The sequence below is a fragment of the Pseudopodoces humilis genome, chromosome 6 (assembly GCF_049639895.1).
Source record: "Pseudopodoces humilis isolate 2021_Gansu_Grassland_sample_001 chromosome 6, ASM4963989v1, whole genome shotgun sequence".
Taxonomy (NCBI): Eukaryota; Metazoa; Chordata; class Aves; order Passeriformes; family Paridae; genus Pseudopodoces; species Pseudopodoces humilis.
In genome coordinates, this window is record NC_142205.1 from 6,615,646 (window position 1) to 6,643,293 (window position 27,648).

A 27,648-nucleotide genomic window follows, 5' to 3' on the forward strand; every position below is an offset into this window, starting at 1 on the left:
ATTTCAAAATAGCAGTTTCATTGACTAAACTCTTCTACTGAGCATGACTGCAGCAGTTTTCACGATTATTACTATTTTATTTGCCAATTCAGTAACATAAGTAACACTTTCCCTTACAGAAACACCGAGTCGATGTTATTTGGGGGGGGGCATGGGGGTTTGTTTACAGAAGGACGGAGAACACACCACTGACTCTGCACCAATTTACACGCTCAATGCCATCAAACAAACGCGGAGAAACTAAACTCACATCCCAAGTATTATTCTGTATTAACAATGACAAAAATGAGGGATCAATTTAACTCTCCCGTTTTCTCTCATGTTTATGAATTGCAGCCACCTCATAAACACCCATTTCTTGTTCAGGCTGGAAAAAAGGCAGGTTGGGGGCAGAGCGTTGTTTGTTTCCTTTTGATTTGAAATACACCAGTGAATTGCCAATGGGCAAAATATTTTGTCACTACCTCACTCTGGGGATGGCTGACATAATAATAAACTGAAGAGGATGCTATCTGTCAAATATTAAGGAATTCCAATATTGAAATCTTGCTGCCTTTGGGGGTCAATAAAGAGCAACATTATAAAATACACTAAAGTTAGCAGTTTGGGCTGCTGATTTTACATGCCTGCTTCACCAACGCACAGCTAAAAATAGATAAACCAGATAAGAGCACAGAACAAAGAGATGCACTGGACAATTATCTTTCTGCTAGCAGTCTAATTTATACTCAGCTTTTTAACCCTTCTTATTTATAAAAGAAACAGATTTTCAAAGTACGACTTAATGTGATCTCAATATGAAATTATTATAGAATGTTTTATTTTTCTTAGCATTTTCTTGCTTCCTTCTTAGTTGCACAGAATAATGAGATTTAAAACATTTTAATAAGGGCATCAAGGCTACTTGCCAAGGGGCTTGAATACTAAATAAGAATATTTTCATCTTTTAAGACCCTGGAGGAGGAATCAGTGCAATGCACTCAAAACACATATACACATCACAAATACAACAGTTAATTTTAAATCACTGGAAAAGAAAGTACACACGCACTTCAGTTTATTAGGCCTCATTATTTTCAGCGAGGCTAAAGGGATGATTATCTTTAGCTGCTCCACCATGGCCTAAAAACAAATATTCTTTCCGATAAGAACGACACTTACTAAAATATAAGGCACTATGAAATTGTTCAATTTAAGTTACAACAGGTTAAATTTTAAAAAACAGCACTGCTAACAATATTTTCCACCATTATTCTGTCCAGCTCAGCTCTGTGACTTAAATCCTGACTTTTGAATTTAATTTTTTAGAGGAAAACAAAGCAGCATAGCAGTCTGACTCATATCTACAGCCTTATTCTATGCTTTGTAGCTTTCCTTTGCTAAAATTTGCTTATAAAATTATAATGTTTATAAACAGAATCGACATTCTGTCTCCTTATGTCTGGGGGCAGGAAAAAAAATCACCTTCAGATTAACATGACAATTTATGCCAGGCAATTCTGGAGGCATATCTGTAACATCACCCTGTACACATCATTCATGTTACCTTAAAAAACAACAGCGTAAATATATGCTTTAAAAAAAAAAAAAAAGAGAAAAGAAAAGGAAAGGAGAAACAGAGAAATTGAGATTTAGGGTGAAGAGCCTTACCTCTGATACACAACCCGTCCGCAGCTCTGCCAAAACCATTCCACCAGGCAGGCCTTAAGCACTTTTTTACAGCAATAAAACGCCGCTTTTAAACTTCCTGTTTATCCATACACCGGCCCAGCTTTCCCGCAGCTCGGAGTCGGCACCGCTCACCCCACGAGCGAGAGGGGGGACCCAATACCTCAAAACCCTCCTGGGAGACCCAACACCCCAAACCCCTCCCGCGAGCAGCTTTAGCGCCCTTTGAGTTTGGTACTTCGGGACGACTCGCACCCCCCGCCTCTCGTTTTTATTTCCCTTTATGTTTTCACCCAACCTCAAAAAGCAGCCACCGGGCAAAGTTGCGCCGGCGCTGCGGCCGCCAGGGCAGCCGCTGTGCCCGCGGCGGGGCCCGGAGCGGCGGTGACGGGCACACAAAGCGCGGTGGCGGCCGCGGCCGCTCGTGTGTGTCCCCCCCCGCTCCGCCCCGCTCCCCGCCCGCCCCGCACCGCGGCGAGCAGGCCGGATGGTTACCTAGAGGCAAGCCCTTGTTCAGGAGGTGCGAACTTCCCATGGAGGCGCCGCGCTCCGTCCGCGCCCGCCGCGGGGAGGAGGAGGACGAGGAGGACGAGGAGGATGCCGGGGGGCAGCGCCGCTCGGAGCCGCCGCGGCAGCCGCGGCATATGGCGGCCGCTCCGTGGGCGCCCCCGAACTGAGCGGCGCCTCGGTGCGCGCCCCCGCCGCCGGGCGCGTCCCCGCCGCGCGCACGCGCGCCCGCCCGCCCCCGCGGAGGGAGGGGCGGGGTGGGGCGGAGGGGGGAGCGGGGGGGGGGAGCGGCCGCCGCCGCCGCCGCGCCCCCCAGGCTCGATCTCCTGGTTCTAGGCGGGCGCCGGGACGAACGAGATAGCGGGGCGGGCGAGCTTGGGTCGGCCGCGCGCAGTGAAAACGGGACCTGCCCCGGGACGCGACGCAGCCACTGCTTTGTTTTCTTTTTTGTTTTGTTCTGTTGGAACTTCGGCAAAGTTAACGCCGGCTGCGTTCACAGAGTCACGGAATAGGCCAGGCTGGAAGGGACCACAGCGGGTCATCGAGTCCAACCTCCCTGCTCAAACAAGGTTTTCCCAGAGCGCATGGCTCAGGATTGCATCCAGACGGCTCTGGAACATCTCCAGGGACGGAGACTCCACACCCTCTCTGGGCGATGTATTCCATGTGCAGTCACTGCACAGGAAAGAAGTTCTAGTGTTCAGGTGGAACTTCCTGCCCATCCCTTTCTGCCTGTTCCTGGCATCCCTACACATCAGCACTTTTCGCTGGATTTGTGATTCGGCTAAGGCTTTTCCCTCACGAACTAACAAGAATGAAAACAAATAAAGCCATAACGTTCTAATTTAGCCCCGGCTGAGGGTCAGTGCCTGCTGCAGCTTCGCTGATCCGCCCTGAAGAGCCCCAGAACTAACAGCGCGGTCTCCGCAGGGCCGGCACCGCCGCAAGCGGGGGCAGCTCTTAGAGAAAGAGCAGCGAATTGCCCGAACTCGATGAATCCCAGGCTGGTTTCTTCCCCACGGGGATGCTCCCACCGCGCCCACGTGGCCGCGCTCCCTCGGGGTCACCCCGCGCCCGCCATACCCTCCCCGCCCCAACAGCGGCGGCGGCGGCGGCCGACGCAAACCAAAGTGGCGGCGGCGCCCCCGCGGCCGCTGGGTCGGCTGACGGCGGCCCCGCCTGGGCGCGGTGAGGGAGCGGCGGCCGCCATGGCCCCGCCGGCTCCTGCCCCGCGGCTTTTCTCTCTTCAGCGCCCGGAGCTCCGCTCCAGCCCTCCCAGAAACTTTCACTCTACTGGCACAGCTGCCCCTTCTTCCCAGCCGCCCCTTTCTCTTTCCCATCCGCCCCTTTCTCTTTCCCAGCCGCGGGCGGGAAGCGGAGCCGCGGCCGTTCGCTCGTCCGTCCCCACCCACAGCTCAGCCCAGCTAAGCAGCGAACATCCCTTCTCTGGGTTTTTCCAGAAATAAAACTATCGTTTCCTGTCAGCAAACGGCCCCAGCATCCCTCAGGGACCCGGACCCCCTCGGATAGAACGCAGACTCCTGGGGAGCAAACGAGAGCAATTCACTGGGAGAACGAACAGGGCTGCAGATTTTCCCCCGGGCTTTTTTGGGAGTTGGTTTTTCTATGAGGAGAATATTTGAACCTAGAGGTTATGAAGGGCGGTTTCAGCCTCTGAGTTGTGTGGATTTCAGGAATCCGTTCAGGGCACAACTCAAGGATTTTAGCATACAGGCAGCCTTCAGCCTCTTGGCTCCAGCTCCCTAATAACTTGCTTTCCCCCACCATTTCCCAGGTAGTCTGTCCCTTTCATGGGATTATCCACCGGGATTGGGAGGTAACTCCCAGGACAAGTTTATGCAGCCTCTGATTTATCTTCATTTTCCTCCTGTATTCCTGGGAAAGCCTTTAGTGGCTCAGCACAGACGTCTCAGACATCCCTCAAAGAACAGTTTCCCTAAATTCTCACTGTGCATCACTAGGGCAGCATCTAGCCAAGCACCTCACGTGGGGTTTGTATAAATAAATTCGGGTTTAATCACTTTAAAGTGGCTAACCACTTTATTGCCATTTATAGATGTTAGCAAATATAAAAACACATATCAAAGCCCTAAGGAGAAAATCATTATTTTTTTCTCCCTCACTGCTTCAATTGCCATGTGGCAAAGTATCAGGAATGAGCATTAGGGGGTCAGACACACTTAAACCACAAGAGAAATATCTCTGAATACCAATATGGATATGAAAATTTAAAGAAAAAAAAATTACTAGTAGAAAAGGAAAAAATCAGAAATGAAATTAAGAATTCGGCTGCATTTTTTAATAGAGAAACATAAACAGATCCAGGCACTGAGACCATGTCCTCGGTGGGGTTACATGACTGGGCAAATGTTTAGATCTAAACTGGAACTGCTGCTTTGGGGAGGGAGGGGAGTGTGGCGCAAAATATTATGACAAGGGGAGTGCTCTAAGTGAGGATAAGTTGGCATGATGAACAGATGGAGGATTCAATAACAGGAGGTTATTAATACTGCAGTTTGGTATTCTCTACGCTACTTCGTGAAGGGATTCATATGCTTGCTCTTTTTCCTTTCTGATTGTACACAGACCTAACAAATACACACACCATAGGTAACACAGGACTTGGTTCCCTCCTGGCACAAGTTCACACTTCGTGGGAAAACACCATGGGCTAGATCCTCAGCTGATGCTAACTGGACCAACAGTGTGCCCTCCAGCAGCAGCAGCAAGGCGAGTTGCACCTGCTGAAGGAGAGAGGTTATCTGACCCCATCTCCCCAGCCAAAAGGTCTCTCCACCCTGCTCGACAGCTGCCACAAGGCACGTGCTCTACAGAACAAACTATGCAGACTCTCAGGATGCAAAAGAACATGGAGTAACTCAAGAGAAATTGAAGTCTTCCTTCAGAACATAATGAAATACTCTTTCTGCTTAAGAAAATTTTTCCCAAAATTCAGCCCTCCTCCCCTACATGGCTATCAGTGGCCTAATTTTGGACTGGACATGAAAAAATCCAGGAGCAGACCAGCTAACTCCAGCCAAACCTCCAGTTACCCCATCAATTTGCTTCCTGCTTTGTCCAGCAGCTCACCTCCGGATCACCTTGTATTCAGTCATCTTCACAACTTCTACACTGTGGCTCACACAGCTACAAGTACATCTTTCACAAAGCCTAGCAATCCCTATCCTCTTACTGCATTTGGACACCGCTGTTGCTGTAAGCTCTTTTTTTCAACAGCAGTGTAACACAGCTGAGTGTCTTCTGTGCCCTGCACTAAGAATTATGGCATTTTTCAAAGCCCCTGAACTGTTTCTCGGCTTCTTAAGAGTCAGCTGGAGGAGCACATGTGCTGGAGAGAAAATACATTGTTTTAAGTGTATCTGTTAACAGCCACATGTATAATTTAAGTAAAAGTTTTAGTCCCCTCAGAATGGGCAATCATAGGGGCATGACCTTGGGCTTTGACCAATTCAGTGCATTAGGGTCTACTATCTTTAGCAGATGTGACTTTGAAGATACTGAAAGAGGAAGTTTCACTGTTTTACCCCCTAAGCAATGAGCCAAGATACATGTTGAATGTTTTGTGAAGTGAATAGTGAGGTTTGACAATTTCCTTACACAAAAATACTGCTATTGTGTGCTTGCAGATTTTCTTTGGTTTGTCACAGCCGTACATGCTGGTTCTTTCATGCATGATTTTGCTTTGTTATCAAACAGACGTCATTCATTGTAACAGTTTTTAAAGCCATAAATTTAAAACCTTTATGCATTTTTAATCAAAATGCAAGATTATGTTTCAATGGAGTATCTGAACTTTTGTCAACAGTAAATCTTGCAGATGCTATTAGGAGATCCTAGGAGAGATTTATGTCAGAAAAAAAGAATGGTTGGATACAGCAGGCCCAACATTTAACCTTTATCCTAAAACGGATTGTTTAAATGTATAATCAAACTAAGTCAATTCAATTTATTTAAAATCTGGAAAGAAAACTTCGGATTTAAATATTTCCTTAATTCTTTCACTTAGATCCTGAAAAGCATTTGTTTATATACCGCACACAGAGATCAACCTACTTTGATTTTGCAATTGCATATTACAGCTGCTATTTTTTTTTTTTTTTTTTTAGTTATAACTTCCTCTGTCTGCAACTTCCCACTGCAAGAAGTTAATCCTTTCTGGTTGATGTGAAAGTAATTTTGGAGAAAAATCTTCAGCAGGTTCTGAGGGGAAAATGGGGAAAAAAAGAATAACTGACTAAAGAGAACCACTTCATCTTTAATAAATTGTGGTCACTGCAAGCATGAAATAAAATAGAGGACCTTCATCTACTGTTAGATAGAAGGTGAAGGATCAAAGTACTAGATTAAGGTTCCACTTAATGAACAAGAAGTTCAGCTCTGACAAACATTCAAAATCATTTCTGAATGCCAAATGTTCATTGCTCCTTTCTTAGAATTGAACAGCTCTACTAGCTCTATGCTGGAAATATGAAGTGAAAAAGTTTGTAGTGAGCTGAATGAATGGAAGAATCAATTCCCTTCAAACTACTGAACACAGAAAAACTCTCTCCTCTGATGTTATCTGCATTAAGTGACTAAGGGATGGATTTTCTTCTTGATCTCACCCTCTTCATACAAGTGCTAAAAACATAAGAAACAGGGTAGAATTAAATCCTCTGCATTTTCTGGTTGTCGTGAAACGAGACTATTATTTTCCATCTAGTCAGAAGGAGTCACCAGACCATCTCCAGGATGATGGTCTGTGTTCTGGCTGAAGAGAAAAAGAAGATAGAGATGAACAGCAGAAGAAACCTATCAAGAACCATTAGTGGATGTCAGCCATTGTCCATCTGTTCACAGTGGAATAAATCCAGACCTGAAGGAACAACTGCAACCTGCCCCATATGGCTCGCTCCCTTCTGCGCTGGCAGGGCTTCTTTGGGGATATGACATTGGATGAGGTAAAGGAGAAGCGGCGCAATCTGTGTTCCCAGGAATGAACTGCCAATTAACATGAAAGGACGAAAAATGGATTAGTGACCTGGGGAAGGTTTTCTCCTCCTCACCTGTCTGAAATCTTGAAGCTCACTCAAACTGTGTAAGTTGCAGAGAGATTACACTGAGAGTCCTGCTGTTAATGAAATCTTAAAACTTTACATTTAGCTACTAACAAAATTCTGTGGACAGGGGGTATCCCTCACTTGGTGAGACCACAGATCCAGCTGTCTCCCAAAGTGTTAAAGAAGGCGTTTACAATATATTACACTCACATTCCATTAAAAATTATAATGCTTTCAACATAATGAACCAGCATAACAACATTCTGCATTTACTTTTATAGAACTGGATTACTGAGTAGTAATTTACTTCTCAAGTTTAAAATCAGTCTGGGCCTGGTCATGAAGCAAAGTGCTATTTTTCAGATGATTAAGGGAAGTAGGTTCTGGCCTATGCAGAATAGTTATGAAATCTGACTGTCTCTTTAGAATTATAATGAGAATCAGATACTCTTTATAATGCTGCACTCTGCATGCAAAAAAATGAGATCTACATATTGAGGCAAACTGAAGGGATCAAAACCCACAAGCCTGTACTACATTCAATAACCTCTTTGATGGTGGTAATTTCACAGGTAATATTGAGAATAATGAAAGATCCTAAACAGCCTAAACAGAAACAGTGGATGTCCTGAGTGAACTTGCTACCGTGGGTGTGTCTTACTGGGCTGTCTTACTTTGTACTCTACTATCTTCCAGCTCCTCTTGAGTTCTAACACACTCGGCATCTTATTTTTGTCGAAGTTGCAGAGCAAGCAGCCAGGGAAAAAAGCAAAAGTTGTATCAGAGATAGTTTTCAAGTTCCCAAATTATATTTGCATTTGTGACTGTCATTCATTCACTAGGTGGCATAGAAAGCATCATACTTCCTTGTTTCAAACACACACCACAAGACTGAGGAAGCCCTCAAGAAAAATTAAGCACATATGAAATCAAAGCCACATCTCACTAAAAATTTAGCTAGAGACTTTGCTCTGAAACTAAGCACAAGTCTTACCTATCTGAAAAACCAGCAAGAATACTAAAGGATGCAAAAAACTAGAACAGTGTTACATGAAAATGTCCATTTGCTGTCAAGGACTTTAAGCACAACCACACACTGGGATTATGTACATTTATTACATTGAAATGAACTCTCCTGCTTTGTCAAATTTACACGGGATGATGAAAAGTTACCAGGCTTGAATTTCATCCTCTTCCAAACGGAGCACTGCTTTGCACCACCATGAAACACTACCAGCACTCCACTGTCACCTACTGCTAAGATAAGAGAGTGGTTCATTAGTGAGCAAAAAGTGACCTCTAGTGAATCACACCAGCTCCTGAGACAGCACCTCCCTGGCTGTCCCTGACTGATCACATCCCTGTCCAATTAAAATCTGATCACACTGCACCCCAACACCAGTCAACAGCTGCACCCCATCAGTCAAGCACTTCAGGTACCTTCAGTAACCCACACTGTGCACAGCAGCTGTAACAAGCAACAGAAGACAATGGCACATGAAAAACCTGAATACATTTGCCTGAACACAGTAAAACCTGCCCACTGATAACTGTTAGGTAATTTAACAAAACATGCAAGCTCTACCTGGAGATTAAAATTATTTAATTTAATTCAAGAAGTAGTATATCCAGAGATTTGAAAAAATGATGAGAAAAACATCCTATTTAATATGTAAAAATAATACCAATGTCAGTGATCTTTGCATTCTAACAAAACAGGAAAATTCAAGTAGAGAAGAACAGCAAGCAAAGACATGGGCAATGAAAATCAATTCCATATTTACAACATATGGAATATGCAGAGGTTAGGCAATCCATTACAGTGAATGGTCAATGGTTTTATAACAGTAAAAAGAAACTAACAAGGTTTCATGTGTAAAACACGTACCCCATCAGCCAAAGAAACATATTCCATGTTCTCAGCCTCCGTATACCTGACAACACACTCCTAATACATGTATCCTTTTCTAACAAACATCTATAGGAGGTTATTGAGAAGCCCACCTTTTTATTTTTATTAAACCAAAATACTCTTGTGCAGTTTTTTCACTTCCTGTTCTCAAGACTTAAAACTGAATAGCTGAAAAGTAAACTGCAAGAAATCCTTATCCCTATGCAAGACTCCCAAGATAGAGTCCAAATCCATAAGGGACATCAATTTATGTGATTTACAGACTGATGTGGAAAAAAAAATGAAATATAGTGAAAACACTCCCTTTGTATAGCTGAAAAATGAGGGAGCAGTGTGCTCTCCTAGCAGAAAGATCACACTACTCATATTCATGTAACACAGAATTTCACTACAGAAGCAAAGGCGATTCCAAGAGGTGATAATCAGTATCAACAGATTTACTGCTATTTGAGCTGATCTTTACTGCCAAATACCCTGACTTACAGACTAAGGCAGCACTGAGCATTATGATAGGATGGTATTATTTAAAGATTAATGGATAAACTTTCCAAAGGCCTTATCATATTACATGAAGAAGATAACTGCAGAGAGAACACATCTCATGAAAATGTTTGCTAAATCATTGTCTTTTAAATGGTTCAACTCCTCTACATGGAAAAACACCATCTGACAGAGATGTTTTGTTCAATTTGTATCACAGCACAGCACAACTCCGGTCCTACAAGTGTCTTCTGGGAACTCCATCATCTCACAACAGCCATTACTCTCGACAGCAGGATCACTGGTGCAATTTTAAACACGGCTCTTGTTCCAGGCAGGCATTGGCAAGGTGGCTGGGCTGACACATCTGCAGCGTTTGTGATTCACAATGGCACTGTGCAAAGCCCACAAAGAGCTCATCCTGAGCTATAAACAGAATAATTCAGATCACTAACCATTAACCCAGCACTGCCAAAGCCACCATTACACCATGTCCCCAGGTGCCACATCTACATGTCTTTTAAATACCTCCAAGGTCAGTGACTCAAGCACTGCCCTGGGCAGGCTGTTCCAATGCTTGGGCGCCCATTCCATGAAGAAATTTTTCCTAATATCCAATCTAAACCTCCTTGGCACAACCTGAGGCCTCTTCCTCTTGTCATGTCACTTGTCCAGGTCCTTCCCCCATCCCCTGAGTGAGCCACCCTGTCATCGAAGGGGATCAGGTTGGTTGAGCAGGACCTGCCTTTCATAAAGCCCAGACTGACAGGCCCGTAGTTCCCAGATCCTCCTTATGGCCCATCTGGTGGATGGGTGTCACATTTGGTGACCTCCAGTCACCTGGGACCTCCCCAGTGAAGCAGGACTGCTGGTAAATTATAGAAAGTGGCTTGCAGAGCAAAACAAATGGCACTAAAATAAATTCTATGACAGTTTTGAAAGGTAAATTTCCTGGAACAGAATATTGAGTAGAAGAGGACTTGGAACATTATGTACCTTTTGTAAGCAGTTTCTATTAATGCACACCATGTTGCAGATCTTGTTTTTTGGTTTGCTTTTTCTTTCATTTATTTCATCAAGACAATTACTTGGTTTCTTAACATATGCTGTCTTTTTCATGAAGCAGGGTATCTTATACTGCTTTTATGTAATGAACTATTATTTTTCAATACACTGATGTGCCATCTGAATTACAAGATCAAAAGTAACACAATAAACATTAAAAATCTGCAACATTGATGCAATACATAATTTTTAATTTTTCATTATCACCTAATTCTGAGTAAGATCTTCAAGTATATAAAGCCTATTTTTTTCCTTCAAATTCTTATGGTTTCTTTGGGTCCTATATAATTCTGTGAACAGCTGAAGAGTCACTGATATCAGAATATTCTTTTATTAATTTGTATTATTTTTATGTATCTGGAAGAATGTTCACAGTACAGGCTTGTACATCACCACAGGAAGAAGAAAGTTCAGCAGACATAGACCAAAAGGGAAATACTTCCATGCAAACAGATTGGGTTCTTAATTAAAATGATTTGATACGCCTTATGAACAGTGGAAGTTATATCACAGATGATGAAGTTACCTTAGAAAAAATGTACTGTAAATTAACTACTGGAGGCTAAAGACAACTGAGCTGTAATAATAAGTAAATGTATATAGATAAGGTATAAATAATTAATTCTCTTTTCCTGAAAGACCTGGAAACAAATGGGAACACGCTGTGTATTTCTGTACTGTGCTGATCTCTAACTGAAGTGGCTTCCGAGACCTGTGACCCAGAAAGGTTAAGGTTTGTGTCTTTCCCAGAGGCTGCACCTCTATGATTAACATTACAGAGAAGCCCCACATCAGAAAGAACTATCACAAGAGAGGGATGAACAATAATTCATTGAGATAATAAATAATCTAAGGAGAAAAAGAAAAACAACCCTACTTTGGTTCAATGAGTATTTTGAATGTTTTTCCTTTTATGCATCATAACTGTAATTTTTACTAAGATACCAAGTAGTGAAGGAGATGATTTGTTTGTTTCTTGAGGTTTTACAATCACAAGCAGAATTAAGTGTTCCCAGTCTATTCCTGAATCTTGCCTGACAAGAGATTTCCAACTGTACTAAAATCTATGGATGTTTTCGGATGTAGACAGATGTCTGAGAGGCCACAGACTGAGGTCATCAAACTCATCTCATTTGTGACCTAAGCTTAGTCTCTTGGCTCTCTTAAAAAAAAAAATGGGGGGTGGGGGGCAGGGGAAGGGAAATGATGGAAGGGAAAGGACACCAAAGAAATTGTTTGTTTATTTATCTAGAACTTGTTTCTAGTTAACTTTTAATCTAATAGCACACACACAGTTCGGTAGCATGAAGCCAAGATGATGCACATTGAGAAGATATATAATATATATTTGGTCATCTATCATTAACTGCTCCTCACAGCCTAATTATTGTTTATGGCATTCTTAGCAGTCAACTGTCTGTTATTTTCTGCACATCTAACCAACCAGATTTTCAAGAACTCACATTTAAATCTCATTTCAAAGGCCATTTTACTGCACTGAGTTAAATTGCTTAAATTTATATGTATTTTACATAAACCTTCATTTATCAACAAACAGCTCAATTTCTTGGTTCTTGAAACATTCAAAGAAAAATAAAAAAGGACCATGCTGATGCTGACATCATTTTGGCAGCTTAAGGGAAGATAAAATTGGGTCTCTCAAAGCTGCAGGCAAAATACTACAATGGATAACAAATATTCCTTGTGTATACATGATTGGAACGGCTGTCTCCATTGGGCGCTGAGTGTACATTGTGGAGCACAGAATGGATTCAGAGAATATTTTATTGTTAGAGTCAGTTCATGTGGACATGCAGTATTCAAACAGTTTATTTTACAATCACTGCTATCTGCTCCCTGACCCCAAAGATGCTTTCTTGCTTAAAACAACCATCAAACCTCCAAAACACTATAGAAATCCACCAGGTAAATAAATGAACATATATACTCATGGAACAGGGGTCTATTTAGAAAAAAAAAGCAAAGATTCAGTGACAGCAAATTTTCTGAATCTTTTTCCCTCTGATGGCTGCAGGCCAGTCTAAATTTTTACATATAAACCACTGTTAGGATCAACACTCTTTCTGTTCTGCTCTTAAAAAAATAAAAAAGAGGAAAGGAGAAAAGAGGTTTCGCACAGTAGTTCCACTTGCCCTGTGGCAAATGGGGAAAATATGTCAATGTGAATTACTGTACTGTCTCCATGGATCAAGATTTCTCTTAGTGCTTTCAAAATTCCACTAACAGAAACAATTGCTAAGAGCATTTGCTACTTAGCCTGCTACGCTGGAATCAAATAAAACCTGAGGATCAACTAATGCTAAAATATTATCTCGTGTATTGATTTTCTCTCCCTACATTAACTGATGAAAGAAACAGCTAAATAATTTCAGCTGGAAAGAACAGTCTATTGCTCTCACAAGGACATCCAAAGAACTTAAATAATCAAGATAATTGCAAAATAGATTTTTGAGCAGCTTACACTACCAGAAATGTAAGAATAACACAGTATAATTCTACTTCTTTCTGACCAAAACAAGTTGTACTATGTCTATGACTCACTACATGGTTAAGTGCAACATCTCTCTCTTCAGAAACCAAGCACACCCACACAGATGCATTAGAAAAAAAAATTCTAATTGTGAGCAGTTGTGCATGCACATTCAGACTCAAAGGAGTGAGCCAAACACTAATAAATACATTCCAAGTCCATTTTCTCTACTGGAAGGCCACTTTATGGGAGTTTTATTGAATTCTTTTTTTAATATCTTTTTCCTAGTACTAGATTATAGTCTCAATTAATTAATGAAGTGCAATTGTTGAAGTTCTTGGGCCATTGGGCAGATGTGGTATGAAAATTTATTTCTAAACTCGATCTGGCCAACAAGAATGAACAACTAATGAAATCTAGACAGTGTGTACTTACACACTACACACTGTTGATTATTTCTACTAAATAGCGAATTATTTTCATTAGGAAGTAATAATCTTAATTCTTATACTACATTCATCACCAGCATTCATAAATATCTAACAAATTCATTTAAGGCAACCATGAAGATGCAACAAATTAGAGCTTTGCAGGATATCCAAATTAGCACTACTGACATTCTGATTTAAGAAGTTAGTGCTACACAAGGCTGACAAAAACAAACACATATTAAAAGGATTATGATCAGTTATCTTAGGACGCATTTGTCAATGAAAAAATCTCTCAGTAAAAATGTTTCTAATGGGTATTTGTCATCATCTTCACCAACAATGTGCAAAAATCTTTGCAAAAATTACTATAATCATAAAAACAATAATAACTGACTAAAAATAATAACAAAAGTGCAATCATTCAGTCATTTTGGATCACAGATAAATAAAGAAACAAAACATGTTTTAATAAATCCAAGATGGAAAGCTTTGCCATTAGAAAAGACTACTGTCATGTTGACAGGGTAGGGAATTAGAAAGGGATGTGCAACAGTGTGAGCTCCAAGAACCACACCTCAACATGAGGAAGTTATGTTTTCTTTGAAAAAATCCTTAAATTCAAGTATGGAGGAAATTTTTGCCATTGTGGACAGGATTACCAACATTATAAATAATGAACAGTAGCTTCTAGCTCTGGCATCCATATTCTGTAAGACAAAAAGGCTGCAAAAAGAAAAACTCAGCGCTGGAGAAAAAAAATGCCCTAAAGAACACAATGTACTCAGATTGCAAAAAAAAACCCCGGAGAGATAACATGATTACACTTTGCAGAGGGAAATACCAGACACTAAAAGCCTGCCTAATCTTAAAGGAAGACATCATAACACTGGGCAGTTCAGAAGCTCATTCAAAAGTCTGTCTTTGCTAGCTTACTTTGTTGTTGTTGTTCAAGTGAATGTCATTGACTATACTACAATGGTTATGGTCATGTCTTTATCTCCTGAATACTTCAAATGCCTTTCTGAAAGAGAAGTCTAATAAAACACTTGGGGCTGAACTGTATCAGGTATGTACATGATACAAAGAGGGTTTGAGGTAGCCTGGTAATTCCTTCCTGTTCCTGCACTTTGGGGAATTACAGCTGCAAAAACTTGAAATTGACTAATGGTTGGTCACTGCTCCACTCCCTCTAGGAATAAACAGAACAGATGAGCCGTCTCTCACAGAGCATCATCTCCTGATATCAGTCTCTCCCTGCTCCTGATATCCATTAACAAAAAGCAATTACTACTGAGAAGTTGTGATGAAGAGGGATGTCTTACCATAAACCAGCTGATTTTCAGGAGAGAGCTCATGGTGATCCCACTGAGAGCACCACAGACAAGAGGAGAGACATTTCTACAGGGCTTCAGCAGGAAGCCCCACACAGCATGGGAAACACTGACCTTAGGGACTTCCAGTTCTAAATTAATAAGAAGTTCTTTTTACTGCCATTAAATAACTGAAATAGTTTGGGGCTCATGCACTTGTGTATCCAAGTGCACCTAAATGGGATATCTGGAGACCAGTGACAAATAAACAGATCACAGTGCCGGGTGCTCCAAGCGCATCTCTGCAATGAGAGGGAGTTTGCAGCACCTTCACATCACTCCACACAGGGATGCTGCTGGCAGAGGTGTCCTCCATCAGATAATGGCAACGAGTCCTGAAGGACAAACACTGCTGCCTTGCTCAGGTTTAGCTCAGTCAGTGCTTCCCTAAACACTTTGTCTCTCAGCACTGCAAGACTTCTCTTGTATTCTGCTACGCAGAACTGGATTCTGCCCATCAGTTTTTGGTATTTAACTTGCTGACATTCTAACTGATGACACAGCTTAGACTTTTCCATTCAGTTTGAAAGAGGTTGCACAAGACAGAGCCTAGAGGAATTCTGCTGGCAGTCGCTTTTATAAGGGAACAGAGGCGCGCCAAAACCGGGAGAAATTAGAAGGATTAATGCATCAGCCAAGATTTGGGAAACAATCAGTTCCTGATTCTGTCACCAGTCTCCTATCAAGCTTGTGATGCTAAACCACTTCCCTGCTATGTATCCAGGTTCCTAATCTTTAAAATATATATAGTATTTGCCTATGGAACACTCATGCTTGCTGTCAGAGCAAATCCATAAAATATTTAGATATCCCACTACAACTGAGGCGTCACTCTCCGTATGACTAATGAGACCAAGGACAGGCACACATTCATCCATGGTGTTGATCTCAGCTGTGCCAGCAATGTGGCATCATTCTGGTTTCACAGTGGATATGGTAAAGATTAGATAGCGCTACCCTGTAAAGAAATATCCTACAGCAATCTGTAGGAGGCTGACTATCTAACCTGCAGTTTGCACTGCCCCCAGTCTGTCTCGTGTCCGTGAACAGAGGTCCCCCTATAGCCAATTAACTTACGTTCCTACTGCTAAAAAAAAAATAAAAAAAAATCAATATAAACTTGAAGGTCTGTAAAATTACATTTGTTTTAATACAACTACTGTGTTTGGAAAGTATCACATCAGCCTCCCACTGAATAATATTTTAACATATTTTTTGTTGACTTCTACTAGAGCTGAACATTTTACTATTACACCAAGAACAGAGTTCATGAGAGAGGAGTGGTCTTTTCCAAGACAGGTAAACTTGGCAGGTCAAGATTACGGAAAAAAAACTTACTTTCATTTTAAAACAAAAAATCCAATTAAAAAGCTAATCTGTAAAAACTGAGATAAGAATTCTGTTGGGCAAAGATCACCAAAACAGTAATAAATTAATCATGGAGTACAGAAAGGAGAAGATCAATAAAAATTGTATTCATGTGTTGCTAAAGCATTTACACCACCAAAAAACTACTGTTGTTAGAATTAAGAAAAGACTGTCAACCCCAGTGTGGTTTATACATTTATTTTTTAATGCCAGATAGATCTATGTTGTACAGAAGAACTAAACACATTGGGTGTAAGACAATCCTGCTTCCTATGAGATGGCTATCTCAGCTCTGAGCTTTTAGCAATCTGTGTAACTCTACTCCAATCACAACCCTGTCCATCAATAATAGACGGCAGTGCCTCCATCTGCCTGTGCTCTTCTCTCATCCTTAATTTTTACCCAGCAAAAACTTGGACGTGTTTAACTCACCACACCCTGTGCCATGGACATCCCACCCCTCAGGTCCAGACACACAGATCCTCTGAATCCAGCTTAAACCAAAACCTGCCACAAAGTTCTCTCCTCATCCTCCCCAACAGGGCTACTAGTAATTGCAAAATGATCACTACACAAAACACTTCTTGGATTAAAAAAGTAATCAAATACTTTCCTGGGACCTGAGAAGCACAACACACACTTTTCACTTCTGCAATAGTTATGACACATGAAGTAAGTGTGAACTGTGTCTACAGTTTTCATAATCAATTTTTCTGTTTTCTAATCTATTGGGAAAACTGAGAAGTCTTTTTCTCCTTTATGGACCAAGCCTTCATGTTCCTGAAATCAATGAAGATCTGCCATCCAAATATGCAATACCTCCACATGCTAAGATTGAATTTTCCAATTAAATCTTTAACTATTTACTACATAAAATGACATTAACACAAGCTAATTTTTGTTTTTGTACCTCTTAAAATAATTATGAACATGAAACAACGATATCACTGTTATTCAGACAATAGTTTTCAGGATGTTAAACTGAAAGACCAGAGGGATTCAATTAAACATTTAATGTAGAGGACAGGACAGCTGAGTGTACTAAAATAAACTTCAGCTCACAGTGGTACTAAAACTTTGAAAGATTTTCAGGAAAATAAATCCATATTTTATTAAAATGTTTGCTACAGCTATTGGAATAACACATGCCATCATAAAATAAATGTTTAAATCAGTACTGTACCCTGCCCTGGGTAATGCCTGCCTTAAAATCAACTGTTGTGATAACTCATTGTGATTCTTAGTAAAATACAGATAATAAGAACGACCTTTTACCACAAATTCTCTTGGCTAAACTCTCTCTCCCATTACAAATTAGCTATACACAGGACGATAGGGAAAAAAATGCAAGCTATAAACAGGTACTTATAGAATGAAAATTTGGCCTCCTTGCTGACATCAGTCTCAGAAAGCAGAAGGGGATGATTTCTACCATGGAATAATCTTTTCCAGGAAATGTCTCTGAACTGCAGAGCTTGCTGTTCCTGCAGCCAACCTCCCACCAGGATTTACCCGTTTGCCCATGGTCAGGTGAGGGCAGCACAGTCGAGTGCACTCGTCCCATCTTTCCACAAGGGCTTAGCAGAACCTGACACTGCTCACATTTCAGACCTAAATTAATGATTGGTTAATATAAGCTCTCAGTTTCCCTGAATGCTGACAGAGCTTCCAAGGGAAGGAGTTTATGAGTTTAATGGGGAGAGCAGAATCTCCATTTGCTTTTTCCTACACTTCTTACTCTCCTTTAGCAGGCTCAGTGCAAACCTACTCTCAGAGAAGGCCTCTAACAATGAATGCAGTGGAGAATGGCCTGAAAGCAGCCCCAGGGAGAAGGACTTTGGGGCGCTGGTGGGTGAGAAGCTCCACATGGCCGGGACGTGTGCAATCAGAGCCCAGACACCACCTGTGTCCTGGGCTGCATCCAAAGCAGGGTGGGCAGATCAAGGGAAGGCTCTGCTCTGGTGAGACCCCACCTGCAGAGCTGCCTCCAGCTCTGGGGTCCCAATGTAAGTACAACATGGAGCTGCTGGAGCAAGTCCAGAGGCCACAAAAGTGATCACAGGGTTGGAGCATCTCTGCTGCAGGGACAGGCTGAGAGAGCCTGGGTGTTCAGCCTGGAGAAGGGGAGCCTCCAGGGAGATCTTGGAGCACCTTCCAGTGACTAAAGGGGCTTCAAGAGATCTGGAGAGGGACTTTTGACAAGGACATGGAGTGACAGGACAAGGGGGAATGGCTTCAAACTGACAGAGTAAGTTTAGACTAGATATCAGGAAGAAATTCTTCACTTTGAGGGTGATGGGACACTGGAGCAAGTTGCTCTAAGAAGTTGTGACTTTCCCACTCCTGGAAGTGTTCAAGGTCAGGTTGGACAGAGCTTTGAGCAGCCTGGTCTAGTGGTAGGTGTCCCTGACCATGGCAAGGGCCTTTGAACACGATGATCTTTACAGCCTTTTCAACCCCAACCATTCTGTTACTCCATAAACTAAAAAAGTGAAAAACACATACAAGTTTTGAAATCTGGAGATAATGGTTGTAGTCAAAAGCTGCACTTCCACTCTAGTATCACTGCCTACCTTCATCTGCTACTGTTGTGAGCAAGATCTTAAAAAACAACAGATCCTCTTTCACTTGCTATCATCTCCAGAAAATCAAGAGTAGATGGCACTAAACACGACCTCCGAGCCCCATCATCCAACCAGAGCTTTACCCCTCTGCTTGCCCACCTGACACAACCATCCTACCACACAGCCCCAGCTTGGATAACACTGTGGAAGTATCAAAAGCCTTGTTCAAACTGAGGAAAACATTATTCACCACTGTCCTCTGATCCTCAAGTGCAGCCAGGCTTCCACCAAAGTGAATCTGCCTACACAGCAGGATCTATCTGTGATAAATTCATGCTGACTGTTCCCTGTCACCCTCTTCTGCATCATGTCCCCAGAAACACATTCCTGGTCCCCAAACTACCCCTGTAGTTGTAGAAGCTTTTCCTTGCCCTTGACATTCAAGTCTTAACGTGAGCTTTGATTTTCCTAACACAGTCCCTGCATGCCAGGGCAGTATTTCTAAATTCCTCCTTTGTAGTCTCTCCCCTCTTCCACACATACAATGCCCTTAGGTTTCCAAGTTCACTGGAGGCTGTGTAACAACTCTGCAGATCCAATTTGCACATATCATTTCCTGAGCAATTTAATCTAATGATTTGCTTGCACGTTTCATTCAAAAAGAAGGTGTTTTTTTTTCTTTTTAAACAAAGCCAAACTTAAGGAGCATTGACATCTATAATGGGACTTAGAAGGCAGCATGTGAGTAGCATTTAAAGGCCTACTGGGAGCAAAATTACAGCTCTTGAGAAGAGTGTGGCTTCTAAAATTTAATTTAACTGTTGCCTAGGCCTCTTCTTAAATTCTTATCTGGGCTAATCACTACAAACAATGAGGTGACTATTCAGAAAAATACCCATTTTTAGTATTTTAGGTGCAGATTGGGCAATTAAAAAACACAACCACCCAGATTAAGCAGTATTTCCTAGAGTCTTCTCTTCCAGCATCCACAGAAATATCATCCTGTGGTACATTTTTGTAAATGTGATTATACAGTCATTTATATATATGACATTTTAGCAGTAATTGTACGAGCACAGCTAAGTAATTGTACTTGAAAATTCGATGATGGAAACAAGTTTTTCTTTACTGCATTCATCACTACTGAAATGAGAATGCAGTGGGTCTTTTAATAAATAATAACCTAATTTCTGGATGTTCTAAGTACAAACCTTGCAATTTAAATATAGCTCAGTCTGCTAAATGTTCCTATGAAAAAAAGACAATTTAGACCTCCATCAATTATAACAGATGGCAAACTGATTTCTGTTTTAGTAAAAAGTTTGCTTGGGTTAAATAAAGTTCTAATTTATTTTTCCTACATTTTGTTTTATTTAATTAAACCACCCTAGAGACGAAATATGTAGTCAGGTTATCAAATATTTGTCCATAAATAATGCATAAAAATATGGCCATTGCATTCCTAATCACTTATTTTAGATATTTTTTTAGAAGTGCATTTAACGTTAGTGATTTTGGTGTTCATCATCTCCAACCACATGAACCAAATCACAGGAGTGCAGCCCAAAAGAGGTCAGGTTTCAGATATAAATCCTCGAGTTGAGTAGGGGAATGTAGTAGGGCACTGTGCCAAGGTGGGATTTGTACCTGAAACCACTACACCTATAACTTTAATTTACTGAGATTGCTCTTCAGAGGAAAACACTTGAAGGAAGATTTTCCCCCCATTCCAGCCAGGGCCGGGCAAGGTATTAGAGGCTTTGAAAAAGAAGTCAGTGAACTTGGCTGTCTTCCCCTGAGTAACCTGGGCTGGTCTCTCCTTACCCTCAAACTCCTGCTGTTGTTTCATATATTGAAATACAAATGTTTTTCTCCTCTTAACTCTGATGGTTTAAATGACCTAATTATGCAAATTTTGGCATCTCTGTGATGATGCAAGTGGGGGGGGAAAAAATTATCTTGTGGAAAGTAACATTTCGGTATCTTCTGATGTGAGAGACCTGTTAAGTCCTGATTTTACTGAGCTGGCTTGTACTGATCTGCAGTATCAGACTGAAAATTCTCATGACATTTCTCATAACTCCATACACAGATTTATGCTGCCTATGTACTTAGTGATGTGATCACTTAAAAAAAAAAAAAAAAGTAAGTGTGGACTTATATAACAAATTAATGAGTTAGAATTGTGGACATCACAGTTACTCTGGAAAATCCACACAGATTTCCCTCAACATAATAAGAAAAGAACACAGTTGTCTCATAAAAACACCCTTCAAGTTTTGAAGTATATCCTAAGAAAAACAATATCCAAACTTTGATCAGAAAAGGAGCAAGCTCCAGAGTTCAGGACCTCCTGCTGGCTCTTTTCTCCTGCATCCTTTGGTAGCTGCTGGTGTCGGTGGGAATTGCTCATACCAATCTGTTACAAACCACTGCTTCTACATTTGAAACTGTACATCATCCAGGGAACCTAACTTCCAACTTTTCTGCCCTCCCTCCTCCTTCTGTTTAACTGTAGCCTTAACTTCGTATCACTGCTCCCAAGAAAACTGGAGCAGAGAAGTCTTTAAGCATAGCAAAACATTCCTAGATCCTGCATGAAGAACCACACAGCTAACAGCATTTTGTGACCCCTAAACCCTCTACTGGTGCATCTCATCCCAGCATTTAGGTCCAAGATGGATGCAGGGTCATGCAGGGCACCACTGGACCAGCAGGACATCTCCACTGCCCAGTTGAGAATAAAACCAATTTACAGAGGAAGTTCTCCTCACAGAAAACACACAGTCAGGCAAGCCCACATCCACTGTTCCCCCTAGTGCCTCTTGCACCATCGCAGACAAGGAAAAGCTGAAGATCCTGAAGACCTGCTGCACTTTGGGTCTGCACCATCATATTTAAGCCCATGTAACTGAGGTTTATTAATATCCTGGAAAAAGATAACATATATTTTTACTCTCATCTTTACTTATATATACTGGTCAACAGGATTTTTGTCGTTTCTGCCTTGACTTTAACAGCACAAATATTTTGACACCAAAGGTTGCAAAAGAAGATGAATAGATTTCACGGCAACATGGACCAGTATGAAAACAATAGACCCTTAAGTCATCAGATTTACTTGAGTTTTCTGAACAAGGAAAACTTCTTCCTGGGAATGGCTATTTCATGTTTAAACTAAAGGGAAGGCAAATATAGCTGTGTCATTTGATGAAAAAAAAAACCCTCCAGGAAGTAAATATTTACTCTCTGCTGAATAACTGGCATGTTTGGAGCTTAAAATTATTTTAAAAGGGAGTGCTCTGCTTAGAAGCTATAACAGGCATCTAACAATCATTTATATAGTGGCTTTGTACAGGCACAGGACAATAGCAAACCCCAAAAAAAGAATATAAAACACTGTATTGAACATTAAGGAAGGCAAGGAGGAAAGGAGAGTGATCTTGGAAGTGTTCAAGGCCAGGTTGGATGCATCTTTCTTTTCCAGCTGGTCTAGTGGAAGGTGGGAAGGTATCCTCGCCCATGGCAGGGGGAATGGAATGAGATCTATAATGTCCCTTCCAACCCAAACCATTTTACAATTTGTTCTATGAGTCTTAAATTAATTTTATATTTTGAGTAAAGCTTTGTAACTGAAATATAAAGCAGAATAAGAAGTGTTCCTCATGCTTCAGACATTAAATAGAAGTGGAACAACAATGGCCAAATGGTACCTCTCATATCCATGGGGATTTGAGCAGCTTTTCCTTCTGAGGATGAAATATTGAACTAGATGAGACACTACAGGCCACATCCACTAACTCCACAGAGCAGATGAAGTGGAATGCACTACAAACAATATATATGCATACATTTGTGTCTGTGACACATCAAAAAAAAAACCCTTAGTGTTTGGGTACCAAAGCACAAATTCAATGGACGCAGCCAGGCCATCTCCAGGATGTTTAAAGAGGTGTTTGTGAGTCTTGTATAAGGCAGAAGCATTATGTTTTAATTGCCAGCCTCTATAACCATGTAACAAAATACTGAAGGCACAAATGTGATGATTAAAATGTAGTCAATCTTGCTAAGTTGTCCTCTAGTCGAATGCAAGAAAGTAATTCTTCTCCTAAATTATTTACAAAAGACACTTGTGAGAGGCAATGTGCCCATTTTATTGCCGCTGCAATCTTTGTTTCCTTAACTGAGGGAAAATCAAGAAGCTAAACTGACAATGCACAGAAAAGGGAGAAAATAGTGTTTGCAAAACCAGTATCACACTTCTCCCCTCTGGAATCTTATGGGGTGTCAGTGCTGTGTTATTTGGAAAACTGTAATTCATCAGACCTTTCAACATGTGTCTTTTGGAGATACACGGCCTTGGCTCAGCGCTGTCTGTGCTGATGCAACACAAAGTGCAGGTGGCAAACAAAAATGCAATTAATCTGTCAAACAGCACAATGAAACATTGAAATCCATATCTTAAACATTCAAACCCTGAATCTCTTCTGACCAGTTTTTCCCTGACTGGGGAACATGAGAGGCACAGAAGTTTCTAGAGCACTGTTTTTATCTGCAACATCCAACTGTGGCAAGAGGCTGCAGAATTCTGAGCAATATTCAAATGGCAGAGCAGGTGTAGAGCAGGGTTAAGTATTGCCCTGCACACGTAAAACAAAGCAGTTTTTCTTTGAAGGAAACAGGAATTACAGAGAATTCCTCATTACAGGTCATATCCAAATGCTTCACCTATTATGTCTTCAGTGCTACTCCTACTAATTAACTTTTCAGTTCTTCTAATGGCCTACATGGTCCATCAGTCCATCAATACAAACATTCAAGAGCTTATAAGTATTTCAAGAAAAGTAGCACTGAGAGCATCAGAGAAGAAATTCAGTCTATTAAATAAAAATAAAAATGGATGAAAGGCAAAAAAAAATTTTAAAAACTAGAAACTGATGGGGTAAATAACATCAACACAACATAACTTCTGTATTTTAAAAGGGTAATGAGAAATTAAAAATTAAATATTGAATATGCATTTTATTAAAGTATTTAAAAACAGGGTTTTGCATTGTTATATAGAAAATAAAAGTCAATCACTGGAGTTTGTACATATTCCAAGCTTTTGACTACTTTGACACAAAGTATCTATGTGAAAAGGAAGTAATTCAATCACAAAAAGATAATCAATGGTTTCCTTGCCAGAGGCAAAAGTTCTAGAAGTGCAAAGTGGTTTGTCATTAATTTTCTTTTCTTGAATCTGCTGACTGGTACAGTGTAATGCAAGATCCATGAAACTCTTCCATCCAGATTTTGGTAGGTAGGAAGTGAAGAATGCTGCCAATCCAACACACAATTATCATTAAAGCAAAAATCACAAACCCCAGAAACACTCATCTTAAGATGCTGAGGGAAGAAAGAAGAAGGGAAGGAAGACCGTGGGAATGCTGCCATGAAGATTCAGGGGGAAAGGATCAGTGACAAGTGCATCTTTTAACTACCACCGAACAAGTGCTCCAGCCAAGGCTGGGCAGGGCTTTGAGCAACCTGGTCTGGGGGAAGGTGTCCTTGGCTATGGCAGGGGAGTGGACTTGACCATCTTTGAAGGTTCCTTCAAACCCAAACCGTTCTGTGACTGTAAGAACAGCCACAAAAATGGCTTTTGAGCCACTATCAATTGAAGATGACTCTTCCCAGGCTGAGACACCCTAATGAGGAATGGCCTATAAAATAAACAAGGACCATCACCTTTACAGACCCATTCTGGTGGCTTCCTGCAAACAGCACAGCATGTCACTCACTGCTGGGAACACCAGCCTCCCTCCAAAAACCCTTTCTCCTCAGGGCCTGATTTCCACACTGCCAATAGGCAGCATGACTCTGGAAAACCTTTAAATCTTTAAAATAAAAACCTGGGAAGAGAACAGTATTTTTAACTAGTCATTTATATGAAAGTGAATTCTTTCAGGTGTTTCATCAGCTCTTTGACACAAAAAGGGTTGTTATCATTTTGTACTGTAACACAAGCCAGTTCAGGAAGGAGTGGGTTTTGTTTCTGTACACAAATTTTTTTAAATTTTTTTTTTGTTTTTTAGTAATGACAGAGCAGATGAAATTCTACTTCTTTTGTTTGTAAAAGGAAAAAAAAAAAGAGGAAAGAAAAAGAAAAAATCCTCAAAGAAAACAGACTGAAAATTAGCACTATGTGTCTAATACAAATTAAGATTAAAAATCCATTTTATTTTTTTTAATAGAGCCAGCAACTGCAAGAAGCCAGATGACCTCTGGAAGAAATCCCAATATGTACCAAGTTTAGATGTGATTTTGTTTTACTTATTTAGTTCCTACTATCTCTTCACCATCTGTCTGTACCAAGGTTTTCTTCTGGCCAACTGAGTAGTGAACATAATGCAGTGGACAGGCTGACTTATTTGAGGTGGGTGATGACAAACAACTTGAATGTCCTGACAAATGAGATCAATGTCCTGGCAGTTGTAGCTTATTTGATTATAGGGCAAGTTACAGTAAGAACTAAAATATTGCTACTATTGCACATTTCATCTCTTTTTATTTTGTTTTCTTTTCTGGTAACAACAACTTATCTTAAAAGCATATGCAATTCTCTTTTATTTAATATGAAAAATGAAAAATGTGTATGTTGGAATTGCTACAGACATGCAAAAATACATTTGCTGTATTTCCAAACACGTTTAATTATTAACATTATTCCTGAGTCCTGGTGTTGGTCCATTATGATTGGAGTGATAAAAAGTTTGCAGATGGTTAACCCCAAACTAGTTTTATACCATTTATACGTGTTTTTATACTAGTTTTACCTCACTTTTACATTATGTTCTTACAGAAACAGTTTCAGGTACAAATGTAAATCAAGTTTTATTCTCTGTAAATACTTTTGTCTTTAAAAGAATTAGGAAAAATTTTGTATATACAATAATGAAATCCATTTTACAAGTCACATCACAGACTTTACTTTCAAACCAGTATTGAGGTAAAGCTAAAGCTTTTGCTTATCTTGAGACTGTAAAATGCAAAACACTACTAAAACAAACTTTCCTTTTTGTTAAATATTTTGAAGAGTGCTAGAGTGAGTACTATATTTAGTAATGGTGAAACTCAACAGCTTCTAGAATTCCTTAGAGTGAATGCATGCAAGACTCAACCACTGCTAACTACACTACAGACTTTGTAGCTGAAGAGACAGCAAATAAGCTCCAAATGAGATGGGTTTTTTTTCCCATTTATTTAATACATTACATCTCACATGCACACAATGCTGGTGTGGTTCCATTTCTGAGACAGAGTTTATCCAATAAAAACGTGCACACGGAGGTTTCTGGGAGGTGTATATATGTATGAATTCTGTATCTGAGAGAACTGAAGCTGCTGCATGCAGCAGAAGGCACTTAAACTGCAATGGAACCAAAATTAACTTGGAAACCTGCATTTATTGCTGAAAAATCAACCCGCTGAGAGATAAGGCATCTTAGAAATTTTCCAAACAACCTATTATTATCCCTATTCTGGTAACATCTAAATGTGCCAGATGAAATCACAGCCCCATGGCATGAACTCAGAATGAGCAAATGTCTCCTATTAGAGATGAAGGAGATAAGGCAAAGGGAAAAAAAGGCACAGACAGCTGAAGTGACTTGGTTGATGAAAACAAATCCACCACTGGCCAAGTCAGTAACATGAAGCCAGTCAGCTTTTGACACCAGAAAAGTTTGGAATTTGACCCCTCAAATTGGTATTTACAATAACACACATCTAGGCATCACACTTATTAGTTCACAGAATTCCCTCTCCTTCCTCACCCCAGACCCTGAGGGCACTTGTGCAAAAACCAAGGACCAAAACACTTGATTTGTGCCTCTTAGGAAACACAACAATCCCTCTGAGCCCTGTCACACGCCCAGAGCCCCAAAGATGCTGGGACCCAAGGGGGCAGACTTGGACCTCTGAACTTCGCTGGAAATGGTTCCAGAAAGAAAACAACACTGGTTATGGCACTGCTGGTCCTAATAGCAGCTCGAGGAGGGCAGGTCTGGAGGAGCAGTGGCACAAGAAGCCAGCTGAGATGGCTTCCAAGTGATCTTGGTACAAGTGTTAATCAGAAACATAATTGCAGAGCTGAAAACCATCCCAAAAGTGCAACTCCTTCCAACCTGGTAAAACAAAAGCCCTGCATGTTATGGATCTCTCTCAGTTACCATTATGGACCTGGGCACATTTGGAGAGGGAAAAGGAGCAAACTTAAGTTGCTAAAGTAAAATTCACATCAATGGAAGAGAAATTAGAGGGAAAAAAACGGTCTCTTTTTTTTTGCCTGACCAGTGCAAATAAAAAATGATGACAGCACATAGAGATGCACATTAAAGATTTAGAAAGTGTCTTTAATGCACAAACTCCATGAAAATCAGACTCGAAGCATGTCAGGGCTGCTGCCTACTTAGGACTGGAACAAGGCAGAAAAGCGGGGCGGGGTGTCGGAAGCCCAAACCTTCCGTAATTTATGAAAGCCCATTCCAGCTGATGGGAAATGATAATGTCTCTGTAAATCAGCATCAGGAAGGCATGAGTAAATCTGTCTTTCCTACAACTGATGAGAAAACCAGAATATGTTACACTTCCAGCTCTAAATGAAGAAAATCTACTGACTTTGAGTGTGATAAAAATATTACCATGTACTGTCAGTTTTTTCGCTGCCT

At 40.9% G+C, this 27,648-nt stretch overlaps 1 protein-coding gene across 8 annotated transcripts in view; it reads right to left on the minus strand.

The window, feature by feature from the left end:
• Window positions 1-27,648, minus strand: part of CTBP1 (C-terminal binding protein 1) — a 235,914-nt gene that overhangs the window by 63,450 nt on the left and 144,816 nt on the right. For 2 of the 8 annotated variants that reach the window (XM_014261921.2, XM_088055986.1), the window contains exon 1: window positions 2,164-2,357. The exons of 4 other annotated variants lie outside the window; for them this stretch is intronic. Coding sequence is in view for 1 of the 4 variants with exons in the window: in XM_005517910.3 (XP_005517967.2) it covers window positions 2,164-2,203 (40 nt within the window). In the remaining 3 variants the exon portion in view is untranslated. Of the gene's footprint in view, window positions 1-1,650; window positions 1,783-2,163; window positions 2,364-27,648 lie in introns of those variants that run through there. 2 more of the 8 variants (XM_005517910.3, XM_014261942.2) reach the window with 2 other exon arrangements.